A 13,945-nucleotide genomic window follows, 5' to 3' on the forward strand; every position below is an offset into this window, starting at 1 on the left:
TATGAGGGAGATGAACATCAAAAGATGAGATCAGGTGTTTGGCTGTTAACATGCTCAAGCTCTCACAATATTCGGGTAGTAGTTTTAGGCTCCCCATCTCTCACACCTCCAGTAGCTAGAGCTTTAAAAAAAAAAGAAAGAAAAAAGTTAACCATCAGCTACAGACAGCGTGCTGAATCCGCCTCTCCCCACCAGCTCATTCTTTAAAAGCAGTGGGATTTACCTACACGTCATTCCAGTTCCCCCCCACAGAAGATAACAGTACCGCCATGCTATCATGGCACCCTGATCCTGGACAGATGGTGGGTGGCCGCCTCCTGCCAGAGGACCCGACCCAGAGCTGCAGTTTCCCCCTTCTCCTGCAGAGACTACGGAGATGCCACAGGTCGAGGTGAGTACCTGTACCAGTTCCCTGAGCTCCCGCCGCCTCCAGCCATCACCGCCGCCACACAACAGATAACTCTTTTCAAACTGGCTGCAATTACAGGACCGTGGAAGCCTGCCAGGATGAAGAACTATCAGGGGTATTTTTTAATTTGTGCTCAATTAAACTGTGCAGGCCATAGATTCTGTACACTTGCTGGGAAGCGAGATGGGAATTCCCAAAATAGAAGAAAGATCCTGGCGTTGTTTTTTTGCAACATTGTCATTCTTGCTTCCCCATTCCTTATCCACAAAACACTTACTTTACCAAATCACTTTTTGGATATTTACTCCCAAACTTTGCAACACAAACGTATACAAGTATGTACGGGAAATGAAACGCCACCCTACTAATGACCTCTACCATTAAAACACACGATCCCTTCATATCCAAAGCCACACACCAGCTCACTTTATGGCACGGTAATTTTCCTTCAGCTTTACGTTGAGATCTGCAAGCCCCAAATTATAAAGTGTCTAATTTGCAGAGAAATGCTAATTCATGCTAAATAAACACTAAAACTCAGAACAGTACACTGACACCTATGTAGGAGAATAAAGTTTGCTTTCCAAATAATAACAAAAACAATATACTAAGGAAGTCATCGCAATCAATTAAATCACATCAATTTATATATACACACCCACAGACATACACACACTTCCTCAATTTCATCCACTCACCCCAAATTCTTCTCATCAAAATATAAAGTGGAAGGACATTTTCAATGAAATTTAAATACCTGAAAGTGTTTAATGTTAACACTAACCTTAAAATAAACTTAGAGGGCAGATGAAGCAGCAGTTGTGCAATTTCACAGCTTTTGTTTTCAACATCATAAAGGCCTGTATGTTTTCTTCATTTGCCTCATCTGCATTTGTGTATGAAAACCCCAGTGTTTTAATTTATTCCTCTGGTTCGATGGAGATGCTCACGCTACTTGCTGTAAACACCCCCAATATGACGCATGACATGGCAGCTCTAACAGTTTTGGTCTTGCTCATTAAATGTGCAGAGAATTCCAATCGCCAGTTGATATTTGGATTTTAGTGCTGTGGAAATCTAACGTAATTTATGCCCCAAAAAGACAGTGATTTGGGGAATTTTTGGGGTTTTTTAGTTGAACATGACATATGCTTTTCACTAATGCCCAGAAGCAAATATTTTGAAGACAAGAATATCAAATTAGTATTTTCCCCGTTTCTTTGTAGTGAAAAATCATAATGAAAATAGGCCTTAGAAAATAAAAGGCTTAGCATAATGGAACATAAATACAAATTCCTGCACAAGCAATGGGGTCTGGAAGCCTGCTTCCAATAAAAAGAATTAAAGGAAAACAGTCAACACTTTCATCTGAAAAGATATTTATTTTGAGAACTTCAACTTGCACATTGTACAAAAAATTGACAAATTCAGCAAAAATCCTATAAAACGGGTTTTTTTTTTTCCCCTAACATATTAACATTATAATTTTAAAAAGGGTAAGAGTTAAGAAAGCCAAAAATAGGCACATTTGTTCCAGTCTGTCTGTAGCAAAGTGTGATTAAGAACATTCCTGTCTTGTTGAGGTATTAAACTGCAAACTTTGGTAATGTTAGAAAAAGACAACCCATTCACAAAAGTAAGCTTTCCTCGGTGTCATGTACAATAAACAAAATGTTTCATAAAAAAAGTCAGAATTGGTTATTCTCCATTTCCAGGTAAAAATGCAGCGAAACAAAGAAAAAAAAAAAAGTCCTGTTACCATAATACACCTAGCATTAGGAGGAAACCTGAAAGTTTGCAAATCCATGCTAATCATATACAGCTACAGTGTTATATTTTACCCAAAGAATAAAATCCGGTTGGCAAGTTTAAACAATTCAGTGCTTATGAAAAATATATATATATGGTGGTTCAGAGCCCAGTCTTTCAGAAAAGGACAAAAGGCACTTAAGAATGGCTTTAGTATATTCCACAATGGCATTTCTGGATAGAAGACAGCACCTGGCTGAACAAATAGTTCCTTAATAAGAAAGAAGTCCAACTGAGGTAGTACTTCATATTGCTCCAACCACTTGGCTATACGCAAGCAGCTTTATTTTTTTTTGACAGACAGAATTAGCAGGAAATGGCTTTTGATAAGTTTGTCAAATGTATAAAAAAACAGTTCTTTAAAAAAAAAAATAGCAAATATCCACTTGTGGTAAAAAGATCATAAGCCAGGAACCATCTTGCACAAATTGAGCATCAAAATGCTGCCAAGGTGATGCACAAGTCTACCTTTATGGCCAAATCCCCAAACATTGAAGATTGTTCTAGCAACTAAGCCATTTTTTTGAATTAAAACAACCAAGCCATTTTTTTGAATTAAAAAAAAATTAAAAAAGGAGGGGGCACTCTAAGAACTTTCATAATCATTAGCAGCCTTACCGGAAGCACTTTGTAAGTCCATTAAAAAAAAAAATTATTCTGTGCTGGTGAATGGCAGTTTTGAGGGGGAAAGATCCCAAAAAACGCAAAGTTCAACATTTAGAACAAAAACAAAACCCACGAACATAGAAAAGGATATTCCTTGAAGTTTATAGTTTTTTTAAAAACAAGGAAGACTTTAAACTTTTTTAGGGGTCTGGGAGAACACAGACTACTTCTTTTTTTTTTTTAAATTAAGCCCACTGAAAACCCATTAATACGTTTGAACAAAAGAAAATTAGAAGTGCTTTACAGAATCACCGTCCACTGCCATATCCAGGAAAGAGCTGAGTTAGAACGGTCTGCAGTGTTTCATTCACTTGCATGGTATAATTTTTGCCAAGATCGTAGCGGCAGGCTGGACAACTGTACACATCAGCTTTGAAGGATCTATCCAAACAATCCTGGGAAAGACCGAAAAAAAGAATTGGTTAAGGAAGAGAGACGTGCAGTTTAGTTTATCCTACAAAGCCCCCACTGGAGGGAATGAGATTCCTTTTATATCCCAGTTCACCCAGGTATTGACAAGAGCTGAGAAAGGCCGAGAGCAATGCAAGGCTGGCGGTTGGGAGAGAAAGCTTCCTTCATCACGTGCAATAGCACATGCACTTCAACAGAGCACGTTAGTCATGGACACAGTATTTAGGTATATGGTAGAGATATTTCATTCAAGTACATTTCTAAAGATCAAGAATTCCCCTGCAGCTGTTAAAGGCTGTTGGGGCTTCTGCAAAAACACTTCACATCATTCTTCAAAAAACAAAACAAACCCGCACACACTGTAACACTGTCAAATCCATCAATGTCACCTAGCAGTATTACAGAGAAGCTCTCGTCATCTTTTGAAAGAATCTGATAGTAGCAATGCAATAGTGGAACTTTCTTTGAAGCACAGACTTTTTTTTAAATTACCCACTGAAAACCCATTAATACGTTTGAACAAAAGAAAATTAGAAGTGCTTTACAGAATCACCGTCCACTGCCATATCCAGGAAAGAGCTGAGTTAGAACGGTCTGCAGTGTTTCATTCACTTGCATGGTATAATTTTTGCCAAGATCGTAGCGGCAGGCTGGACAACTGTACACATCAGCTTTGAAGGATCTATCCAAACAATCCTGGGAAAGACCGAAAAAAAGAATTGGTTAAGGAAGAGAGACGTGCAGTTTAGTTTATCCTACAAAGCCCCCACTGGAGGGAATGAGATTCCTTTTATATCCCAGTTCACCCAGGTATTGACAAGAGCTGAGAAAGGCCGAGAGCAATGCAAGGCTGGCGGTTGGGAGAGAAAGCTTCCTTCATCACGTGCAATAGCACATGCACTTCAACAGAGCACGTTAGTCATGGACACAGTATTTAGGTATATGGTAGAGATATTTCATTCAAGTACATTTCTAAAGATCAAGAATTCCCCTGCAGCTGTTAAAGGCTGTTGGGGCTTCTGCAAAAACACTTCACATCATTCTTCAAAAAACAAAACAAACCCGCACACACTGTAACACTGTCAAATCCATCAATGTCACCTAGCAGTATTACAGAGAAGCTCTCGTCATCTTTTGAAAGAATCTGATAGTAGCAATGCAATAGTGGAACTTTCTTTGAAGCACAGACTTTTCTGCAGCAAAGAACTTTCATCAAATCAAAGTTTTCACATATAAACCCAGCCAAAACCAGGACAAAGACTAACTACTGGCAAAAAACCCAAACCAACCAACCCCCCCGACAGCCCCCACCTCTCTCTCACCACTAAAGAAGTCAGCTCAAGGCTCGTTGGCTCAACAGAACTCGACAGAAGAGTCGTATCGATGACTCACCTTGCACACGTTGTGTTGGCATACAGTTGTGACTGGCCGAAACACAACCTCCTGACAGCAAATACACAAGAAGGCCTCTTCAACTTTATTTAGAAATTTCTGTAAAGAGAACATTTGAATCAACTTATTGCTACTACCTTCTGAAAGATACAGCCAAAAAAAAAAAACCACCCCACCCCACGTTAAATGCAAGGGATTACTGTAGTCACAGGAAGTTTTTCTACAAAGCTCAGCAAGGAAAGAAATAGTTACATTAAACAAGTTCTCATCACTGTCTTCTTACTGACCTCAAATACAGTGCTTTAAAGTTATGCTGTGGATGTCTACACTAAAAGAACGCTATAGGTCTGAGGCTGTTACTTCAGTGCAGCCAAGAGGTTTGTGCCTAGGGACAGTACGCTAGTTAGCTGCCACTTTATTACTGGGGGGGGAAAGCACGATATACCGGTCCATCTTTGAGAGCTTCTAGTACTTCATTCCACAGTTTTTCATTGGCTTCATCACTTTTTATAAGAGATTTTTGCTGAGATGTCAGCTTGTATGGCTCAACTTTAGTTTTCTTTGGAGTCCCTGTAGGAGAGGTAATGAGTTTTTCCTCCCCACCTGAAAGAAAACACAACAACTTTTTAAACGAACAAACAAAAAGCCACCAGAAAAGAGTAAGTAGGTAAAATGCACAAAAACCTACAAGGCTTTCTATATCCACTTGCCTACTCCACAAACCTGCTGATTTCCTTTTCCTCTTTCCTTTCCCTGGGGTATCAAAATCATCTTCTCCATTATTTTCTTTTTCCTTATCTTTGTTTGCAACAGCTTCCAAATACCCTTCAGGATACTACAGGAAAAAACACAAAACAAAAAGCATCCGATGCAAACACACCAGTTCATAGACTTGCAGACTGTTACGGGTCGGAAGAACGACCTCTGGAGAACTGCTCCAGGGGTTCTCTATTTTAAGCAATAGATCCCTGCTCTTGCAAAGCACTTACTCAGACTATAGAAATTCTACACAAGAAAGTGAGTTTTGTCCATTTAGCCTCCTGATGTAAAAAGAAAACAAACAACCCCCAAGACTGAGAGCACTTGTGTCCCCCTCAGTCCAAGGGGGGGCTGTCTGGATTCTTACGCAAGGATCATCCTCAATAAGAACGTATAATAGAAGAACTCCTGCTATCCATCAAGTTCATTGTCCAGGGTAACCCTGATGATGTTCTGAAAGAGTACCTGCATTGTTAGGCCAAGCTTTTTCATCCTGTCCTTTCCTTCTTTGGTCCAAGGAGCAGGTTCTTCATCATCCCTCCTAAGTAAGTAACGCCACACTAAAAATCCAGATTTCCCTGTCTCGGGCCAGTATTTCACAACCTAAAAAAGTCAGATGCAAGTCCATCATACACTATAAAAACCCCTTGGCCACAACCACATTATCTTTCCCTAATTCAGCAGGCAAATTCAAATCCTTCTTACCTTATATATTCCATCATATCTGTTCCCTTCTACAGGAGCATATTTACTATGTTTGCCTCCTTTTACGTTCCTCACCACTCGGACCGGCTTCCCAGCTCTCCAGTCCTTGGCTTCAGCTCCATTTTTGTCATTGATGGGGGCACTGCAATTCAGAGCCAGAGCTCTACAAGAGAAAGTCCAATCAATTTAGTGTATTTACCAGGCCGAACTCTTCAGAAGCAGAGGGAGGATAAAGCAAAGCAAAGCTTGCATGGTAAACCAGCTACTAAGAAGTAATAAATTTAAAACTATACTATTTTACTCAGAGCAACGCATTGATACAGTTGAGTACAATGCTAAGAGTAGCAGCGGACTGGCACTGTGCTGAACCACAGCAACGGCTACCAAAAAACTGGAAGCTACTGCCTCTTTGCAGATACAGAAGTAGCCCCTTCTGAGTCCCTTCCGAGGAAAAAGGATGTAGCCAGGCTTTTGTTTGTTTGTCTTAAATGGTAACACTTTTATGTATCTTGTATAACACTAAGAACTCCGGGAGATAGTAATTAAGCCTCCTGACTGGGGACCACACTTTAAATACGCTGATTGTTCATTACATTACCCTAATGTAATTGCACGGACCACCTCCTCCACTCAAGTCCACACTTACTTGTAAGAATAACAGTTCAGAATTACAAATGATCTGGTCTCCCAAGGTGACCAGTGACTGCAAAGGTCTGCAGGAGAGAGAATGAAAACTTCTACGCTAATTTACTACCCTGTTCCTTAAGTTTCAGTCAATATTAAGTGTGAGATTAATACCATTTACAATTCTGTTTCACTTATAGTGCACTGTAAGAAGCATTTCCATTGTGCAACCGATCCGCAGCCTACAACACAGTCGAAACCTAATTTTGACAGTTTTTCCACTTAGCCAGTTTCTTTTGATACAAACAGGACAAACAATTTTTCAGGTTGACAGATTGCCAGCTACTAAGGTTAGGAACGGAGCGCAAATGTTGCCAACCTGTTCATGTTGGTGAGTTTTTGATCACAAGACTGTTCCGCTGTGCGCTTGTTTCCAGAAAGATCACGCCCTCCGCTCCCTGTATATGTGAAGGAATTTCCATGATCCTGAAACGTATATGGATGGTTTCGACACATTCACAAAAGTAATTCAATAAAAGCAGAAGAGTCTTTTAATCAGGTAGCTTTAATATGGTATTCTCAAAAAAGGAAAGATGCTTCCTGCATTTAAGCTCCCAGACTCGGTCTATGGCCCTCTCTTATATTGCCAAGAGAGAAGAGTCAGGGTGACAACTGTTGCCTTGTCACACACCTTAAGGGTGCGGAGACCTCTGCCAAGAGCGGCACACCACTCGCACAGGATCTGCTTGGAAGAGCAGGGGCGTGTTCCAGACAAGGGTAACGTAACTTGTGCCTCAGCACTCACGCTGTTACATGACCTTGCAGTCAGAATTACGACTTGGAACGACTACTGAGATTCCCGGCTGTCTGTTCTACGCGAGTTCTAACAGGCGCTCGGGGTAAGGGGGTGCAGGCTAGCAACACGCAAGAAGAATGAGCAGTAGAGCCTGGTACAGCCTAGTAAGGGTTAGGTTCGGCGAGCAGAACCAAACGGTATATTCAGAAGTAGGACCTCTGTCCCTAGTTTTGTTCCGAACACTCTTCTGACGCAGGAAGATCTGGCAGCATATACCATGAGACTCTGTTCAAACTGTGGATGCAATGGAGACCCTGAAAAGGCAGCTAAGGACTCTTGGATTAAAAGCTGACAGATGGACATCTACAACTTAATGTAGATGATCCCGTTTCTCAGGTTGGCACGTATTACCGGCCTGTAGTTTTCCTTTGCCTAGTTTTCTTCTGAAGAATATAAGTATCGTCAAGATGGGGAAGTGTCTGATATAGTGTAAAAAATAACTAAGGCCAAGTCTTTGTTTTAACTACAAGGTAGGTTGGTTCTCAGGCATAAATAATCAAGATTCACTTACTATGTCATCTTCATAGCCTCCTGCCAGAACCAAGGAATAGGCGCCATCATTACTTCTGCCATGTATACCCGCCACGTGGGGCCTGTGAACACCGGATTCGCTCACCTGAAAGAAAAAAACCCACTTTGCTAGGCAACTGCTGTCAACAGGCTACGAACAATATGACCACCCATCTTGGAACTAAATTAACTAATAGTACTATTTCAGATTTGTTTTGCATACATTACAGGGTGAAACTGTGTTCTCGCCACTATCCTCCAAAAAGCTCCAGGTAGAGGAAAGAAAAAGAAAAACACTTCTAAAAAATAAGCTGTTGAATATTTCAGTAAGTTGAACACGTGGATTTTTTTCTTTTGTGATGCAAATTTAGAAATTTGGATCTTTCTCACTGAGATTGCTTATTAAAAAGCTCCGGGAATTTAATAATAATATAGATATTAAAATTAAACGATTGTATAACGGCACTGGTTTTGAAAGACTTGCAATAGCAACCTTCGCCTAATGCTTGAAAACAAGATCATGATAGGTCAGTGCTGCTTCTCAACTTTCTAACAGGCTGAGAAAACCTTCTTCTTAATATATTGCGATATTTGAGAGAGACCTTTACCGGGAGAACAAGTGGGAGACACTACACATCTCCAGGACAAACTGCTGGAAACAAATATGTTTGGTTTGGGGTTTTTGAGTTACCAAAAAAAGCACTAAAGGAGAAAAAAAAAAAAAAAAGAAAAACCACACCACTTGAAATGGCCGGACAATGCAGCATTAGTTATGGAACACTTGATCTAGACAAAGCCAGAATTCTTTCCTTTCTGCACTTACATATCCAGTGACATACACACTCCAAGATTAACTGTTTCAGGTTTCTTGTAAGAGCTGGATCATTCCCATTTTTCCCTACAGTGGCTCAGGCCAGGGTTCAGCTTCATACCTGAACTCTGAACTTCCACATGGTGCCAACCGGAATCCCAGGAATTGGTCCATAGTGGTTCGAAGGGACAATGGTACATTCCTTTGTGCGACCAACACATGCCATGCCCTGTTTCAAAGAGCAAGACCAATCAGCCAAGAATTACAAGGAACTAACACATGCTATTCTTCAAAATAAAACGGCTTTTGAACTGACCTTGCCCCAGTCTCTCCGCGAGGATGAATTAGCGGATGCCATCTTTTGTTTCTTTTTACTTTCTTTTAATTTCTCTCCTGCTAAAACCACCTCACTTGCATCATTTCGACATTCAGGGCAATACCTAAAGTCACCAGTCAATGAAAATTAACTAGCAGCAAAGCCTTAAATTAAAAGAGAATCTCCTCAAAACATACTGAGTTATAATGTTACAGTTTCCCCATGTGAAACTAGACAGGACACTGAAACAACTCTCCATACTGGAATTAAACCTGTATTAGCTAGTGTCCTTGCACAATCTTCTGAGCCATTGCAGATGTGTCAGGAAATCAGCTGTATCATAAAAATCATTGTATAAAATGCTGAAACAGGACACGAGGAATAAAACAGTATATTTCACTATCTAGATGTATATAGATAGGTATATTTCACTATCTATATATCTCTCTCTATCACCATACATATTTCATATATAAAACAGCATATATCGCCAGCCTAATATGGTCCTGGGTCCTGTGGACTACCTGTAAGTGACTCAAAAACCATCATACAAGTTAGGCCTCCTGGCATCAGGTTTGCGTTTGGTTTATAGGTAGCTCCAGTTCTCTTTGAATAGGCATATAGATCCCAAAACTAGGAAGAGAAGTTTGAAAGCCACTGCCTTAAAACATACTCTCACTAAACTGATGCTCAAGAAAAGCTATGAAGTCCTATAAAAAAACCCAAACAACACACACACAAACATCTCTTCACCTCGTACAGTCACAATATTGCCACCTAAGGACAGCACGAAGCCCTAGACCTCGCTTTCTGCTCCTAATTAGACGGTAATTGCGACACCACACACGCATACTTAGAACTTACCAATCCTCATCATCTGGAATACTACTAAGGGGAGGGTTGAGGCAGTAGATGTGGAAAGCCATATCACACTCATCACACATTAGCTGTTTATCTGGATCTTGTTTACCTCCACAGATATGGCAAGCACAAATTCTGCAGGTCTTGTTCGGGTTGTCCTTACAAGCTTTACACACAGGTCCATTTTGTCCTGTTAGCAAAAAAGAAACCACAGTCTCCTTCAGACTCCAGCAGGTGCCAAGATACGCTGGAAACGGTCAAAGGAGTCACAGCTACAAGAGTCTTGGAACTCTTAGACCTTTGATCCTCACAAAGCCAATTAGCAGAATATCACAAGGGAAGACTGAGACATGCAAGAACTATGCAACACTCACGTTTTAATGGACTGGCACTAATTGGACAAGCACTGCCTGGTTCTTCAATTTTATAAATTTCATCCACTAACGTAATTGTGCAGTCATTCAAGGAATCACCAGCATCCCTATAAGGAGAAGTTGATAAAAGTCAAAGGGATCATACTTTGAAAGCATCATACAGCATGAATTCACAGCTGCGCATGTACATCGGCAATGCAGACTGGTCTGGTATTAGTCCTGTATCACAAGAAACCTGTTACAGTAGCACATGATCTGGGACAGTGGCGTGACAGCATCACCACGAATCAAATCATGTTCATGCAATTAAAGTGCACCCCTTCTTCTCTCAATGAGAATCCAGGCACTTGTAGCATTCATTTTATCATTAGTAACTGTTCTCCCTCTTTCAGACTAACTCTTCTCATATTTTATCGTTAAAAAGTCAAAATCACTGTGGTGAGAGGAAAAAGGGGGAATATTGTGGCAACCCCACAAAAATTTTATCTGACACTTTAAAAAAAAAAAAAATTATATATATACACACACACACTAAAAAAAAAAAAAAAAAAAAAAAATGGTCTGGTATTAGTCCTGTATCACAAGAAACCTGTTACAGTAGCACATGATCTGGGACAGTGGCGTGACAGCATCACCACGAATCAAATCATGTTCATGCAATTAAAGTGCACCCCTTCTTCTCTCAATGAGAATCCAGGCACTTGTAGCATTCATTTTATCATTAGTAACTGTTCTCCCTCTTTCAGACTAACTCTTCTCATATTTTATCGTTAAAAAGTCAAAATCACTGTGGTGAGAGGAAAAAGGGGGAATATTGTGGCAACCCCACAAAAATTTTATCTGACACTTTAAAAAAAAAAAAAATTATATATATACACACACACACTCTTTTTTCCCCCTGAAGTTGAGAGTCCCTTATACATAGGCTCATTTTCTCCTTTAGGAGAGAACTGGAGTAATTTTTCGTCATCTTTATAAAGTGAGGGTTCAGTCTAGATTATCATATCTAGCACAAAATATTACACTGAAGTTTTTGTAAACCCATTATGGATAGTTAACACAGTAAACAATTCTTCGCCTCTTAGCGAATACGGGGCTTCGCATCCTCCCGGCATTATGTGAATCCACAGATCAGCGTCCAATTCCTCCAGTGGAAGTTAACCAAAAGTGCAGTATGATGAAGTCAGTCGCCCAAAAAGGACAGCCCAGCTTCTCAGCCCTCCCCAGCACTTCTGTTGCACCATTTTTTTCAGCAGAGTCACTCAGACCTCATGGAAGTTTAAGTAGCGTTGGGGAATTCAATTTATTCCACATTATGAATTTGCTTACCCAAGTAAGATCTTTGCATTTATCTCTCTGATCATTTTTGTTTCCCTTTTTTGCAGAATCTCCGCATCGTACCAAAAACCTCTCTCTTTTGGTTCATCGGGATTATAGTTGACCATCACCACCTGTCCTACTTCTAGCTGGTGCCACTTCAAAATAGTCCGTGCACGAGCCCGTACATCATTCGAACTCAATTCTACAACTCCATTCTCTGGATAACTTGAAGTAGAAGGGAGGCACGGAGGGACAGAGAAGAGAAATCAGATTCAACATCACAAGTTGTTATAAGTGATAGATTTTATCCAGACAGGTCGATTTAAGAACCGATGTCACACAACATACAAGAACACCATCGAGAATAAAACCGCCTTCTCCCACGCAGACACAGGCAGAATCGGGCAGTCGAACTTTGCTACTATTGTACCCCGTTTAAAACTTGGACAACGGCATTTTATACTTCTAAAAGCATGATTCCAGCCCACTGGAATTCCAGTTGGAATGCAGTTGGAACTCCAACTGTAAGACAAACTTACAGTTAACAGGGCTCAGTAATGCAATTACTCTGTCAGCCCAGTTCTGTTTTACCTTATGGATGTCTACAATAACACTTCCCATCAACATCATGATCCAAACGACTTTATTAGCCCAAGAAGGTAACAAAACTCACTCTTCATACTTCACGTGGTATATTACATCTTCTTCGGGAATGGTTGTCGGCTGATCGGGATCTGTGCAACTGTCAGCTGATTCATTGGTAGGTTTTTTTCTGGTTACATTTACAACCTGGGCTTCAAACCATGCTCCCATATTCATATCTCGAGCATCGACCAAGTCATTGATCTACACAAAGCAAAGCATACAGCTCACCAAAATGGGTTTTCCACTTCAGCATTAATCTCCAAGTCTACTTGAAGATTTGACCATCTCAAGAACGTCACTGTTGCCAAGATCTTTAACAGGTCACCTCAAAAATTAAGATTGCTTTTGCCCTCCTGATCCTGTTGTGCACCCCTACAGTCTTCTCAGGCTGAACCTCTAAGGCTAAAAATCCATTCTACACCAACCTGTGTCCAAACAGCTTTCCTATCTAGTACAAACCACTGTCAGTCAGTCTGTAACAGACTTTCAGAACCGTCTTGCTCATAGTCTGGCAAAGACATCACTAGATCTGTAATAAAATCCATTGAAACAGAGAAGTAAAATGATTCTGAACAGCTGGTTGAGATTTTCTTTTGTTCATTCAAGAAAGTGTCAGCTTTGACAAATGCAGTGACTCCAAGCAAAAATATTGGGAAAATTTTTTAAATCAAAACAGGCACCCTGCATGCTTTTTTTTTTTCCCCCCAAGGCAATTAACGTATTGTAGTTTTAGTTAAAAGGATAAAATGAAAAATAAAGTATTTTGACCTACAACACGCTGCATTTAATTGGTTTGTGGGTTGGTTGGTACTTTTTTGTTTGTTGTTGGAGGGTTTAAGAGTAAAAAAAAACAAACAAAAAAACCACACAAAACACCCGTGCAATTGGGGCATGAAAAAGATTTTCAGAAATTCTCAGCTGCAGAGAAACAATTCCCCTCCTGAAGTGCAGTTTTAAGTAATCTTTGGTTTTTTTAATGACTCACCTTATAGAGACCAAATCCCGGGTCAGTCCAGTCAGGCTGCGCCGCTGTGCTCGGCTGTCCCTCCAGTTCCATGGCACCTTCTCCATTGTGAGAGCTTTTGTCAGATTCGCTTTGGCCTGAGCCACAGCCAGAGTCTGTGTCGGAGAGTTCGGAATCCTTTTCCTTACTAACAGCAGGAAGCACTGCTGGGCTTTGTCTGACCAAGAGTTGAACAATATCATTCAGTCCAACGCTGTAATCGAAAAGGGAGTGACCATCTTCCATCTACAGGGAAAGCATCAAAATAATCTGGTTATTTCACTCCACGGAGGTTTTCCAATTCAAAACCACCCATCATGCTGTAATTGTCGCTACGTGCCAAGACAGACCACATTGCTTGAAAACCATTAACAATCAAGGAACTTGGCAGTTCTTCAGCATCACGGTTAGTACGAATAACAATCTATAAGTATTTAAAACGTTCTTTTTTCAACGGACTCTACCAGCTAGGAG

The 13,945-nt window shown here is 40.4% G+C and overlaps 1 protein-coding gene across 1 annotated transcript; it reads right to left on the bottom strand.

The window, feature by feature from the left end:
* Nucleotides 1-3,772: 3,772 nt before the first annotated feature.
* On the bottom strand, nt 3,773-13,717 carry UHRF1 (ubiquitin like with PHD and ring finger domains 1). Its single transcript, XM_009284049.1, has 15 exons — nt 13,454-13,717; nt 12,497-12,669; nt 11,833-12,048; nt 10,504-10,610; nt 10,133-10,319; nt 9,269-9,392; nt 9,074-9,181; nt 8,143-8,247; nt 7,155-7,261; nt 6,152-6,314; nt 5,912-6,049; nt 5,415-5,522; nt 5,133-5,282; nt 4,688-4,786; nt 3,773-3,991 (listed from the first exon to the last, which is right to left on the bottom strand). The coding sequence occupies exons 1-15, from the start codon at nt 13,715-13,717 to the stop codon at nt 3,845-3,847; spliced, it is 2,196 nt and encodes a 731-aa protein (XP_009282324.1). The 3' UTR covers nt 3,773-3,844.
* Nucleotides 13,718-13,945: the final 228 nt, after the last annotated feature.

This window comes from Aptenodytes forsteri, unplaced genomic scaffold (genome assembly GCF_000699145.1).
Source record: "Aptenodytes forsteri isolate BGI_AS27 unplaced genomic scaffold, ASM69914v1 Scaffold471, whole genome shotgun sequence".
Lineage (NCBI taxonomy): Eukaryota > Metazoa > Chordata > Aves > Sphenisciformes > Spheniscidae > Aptenodytes > Aptenodytes forsteri.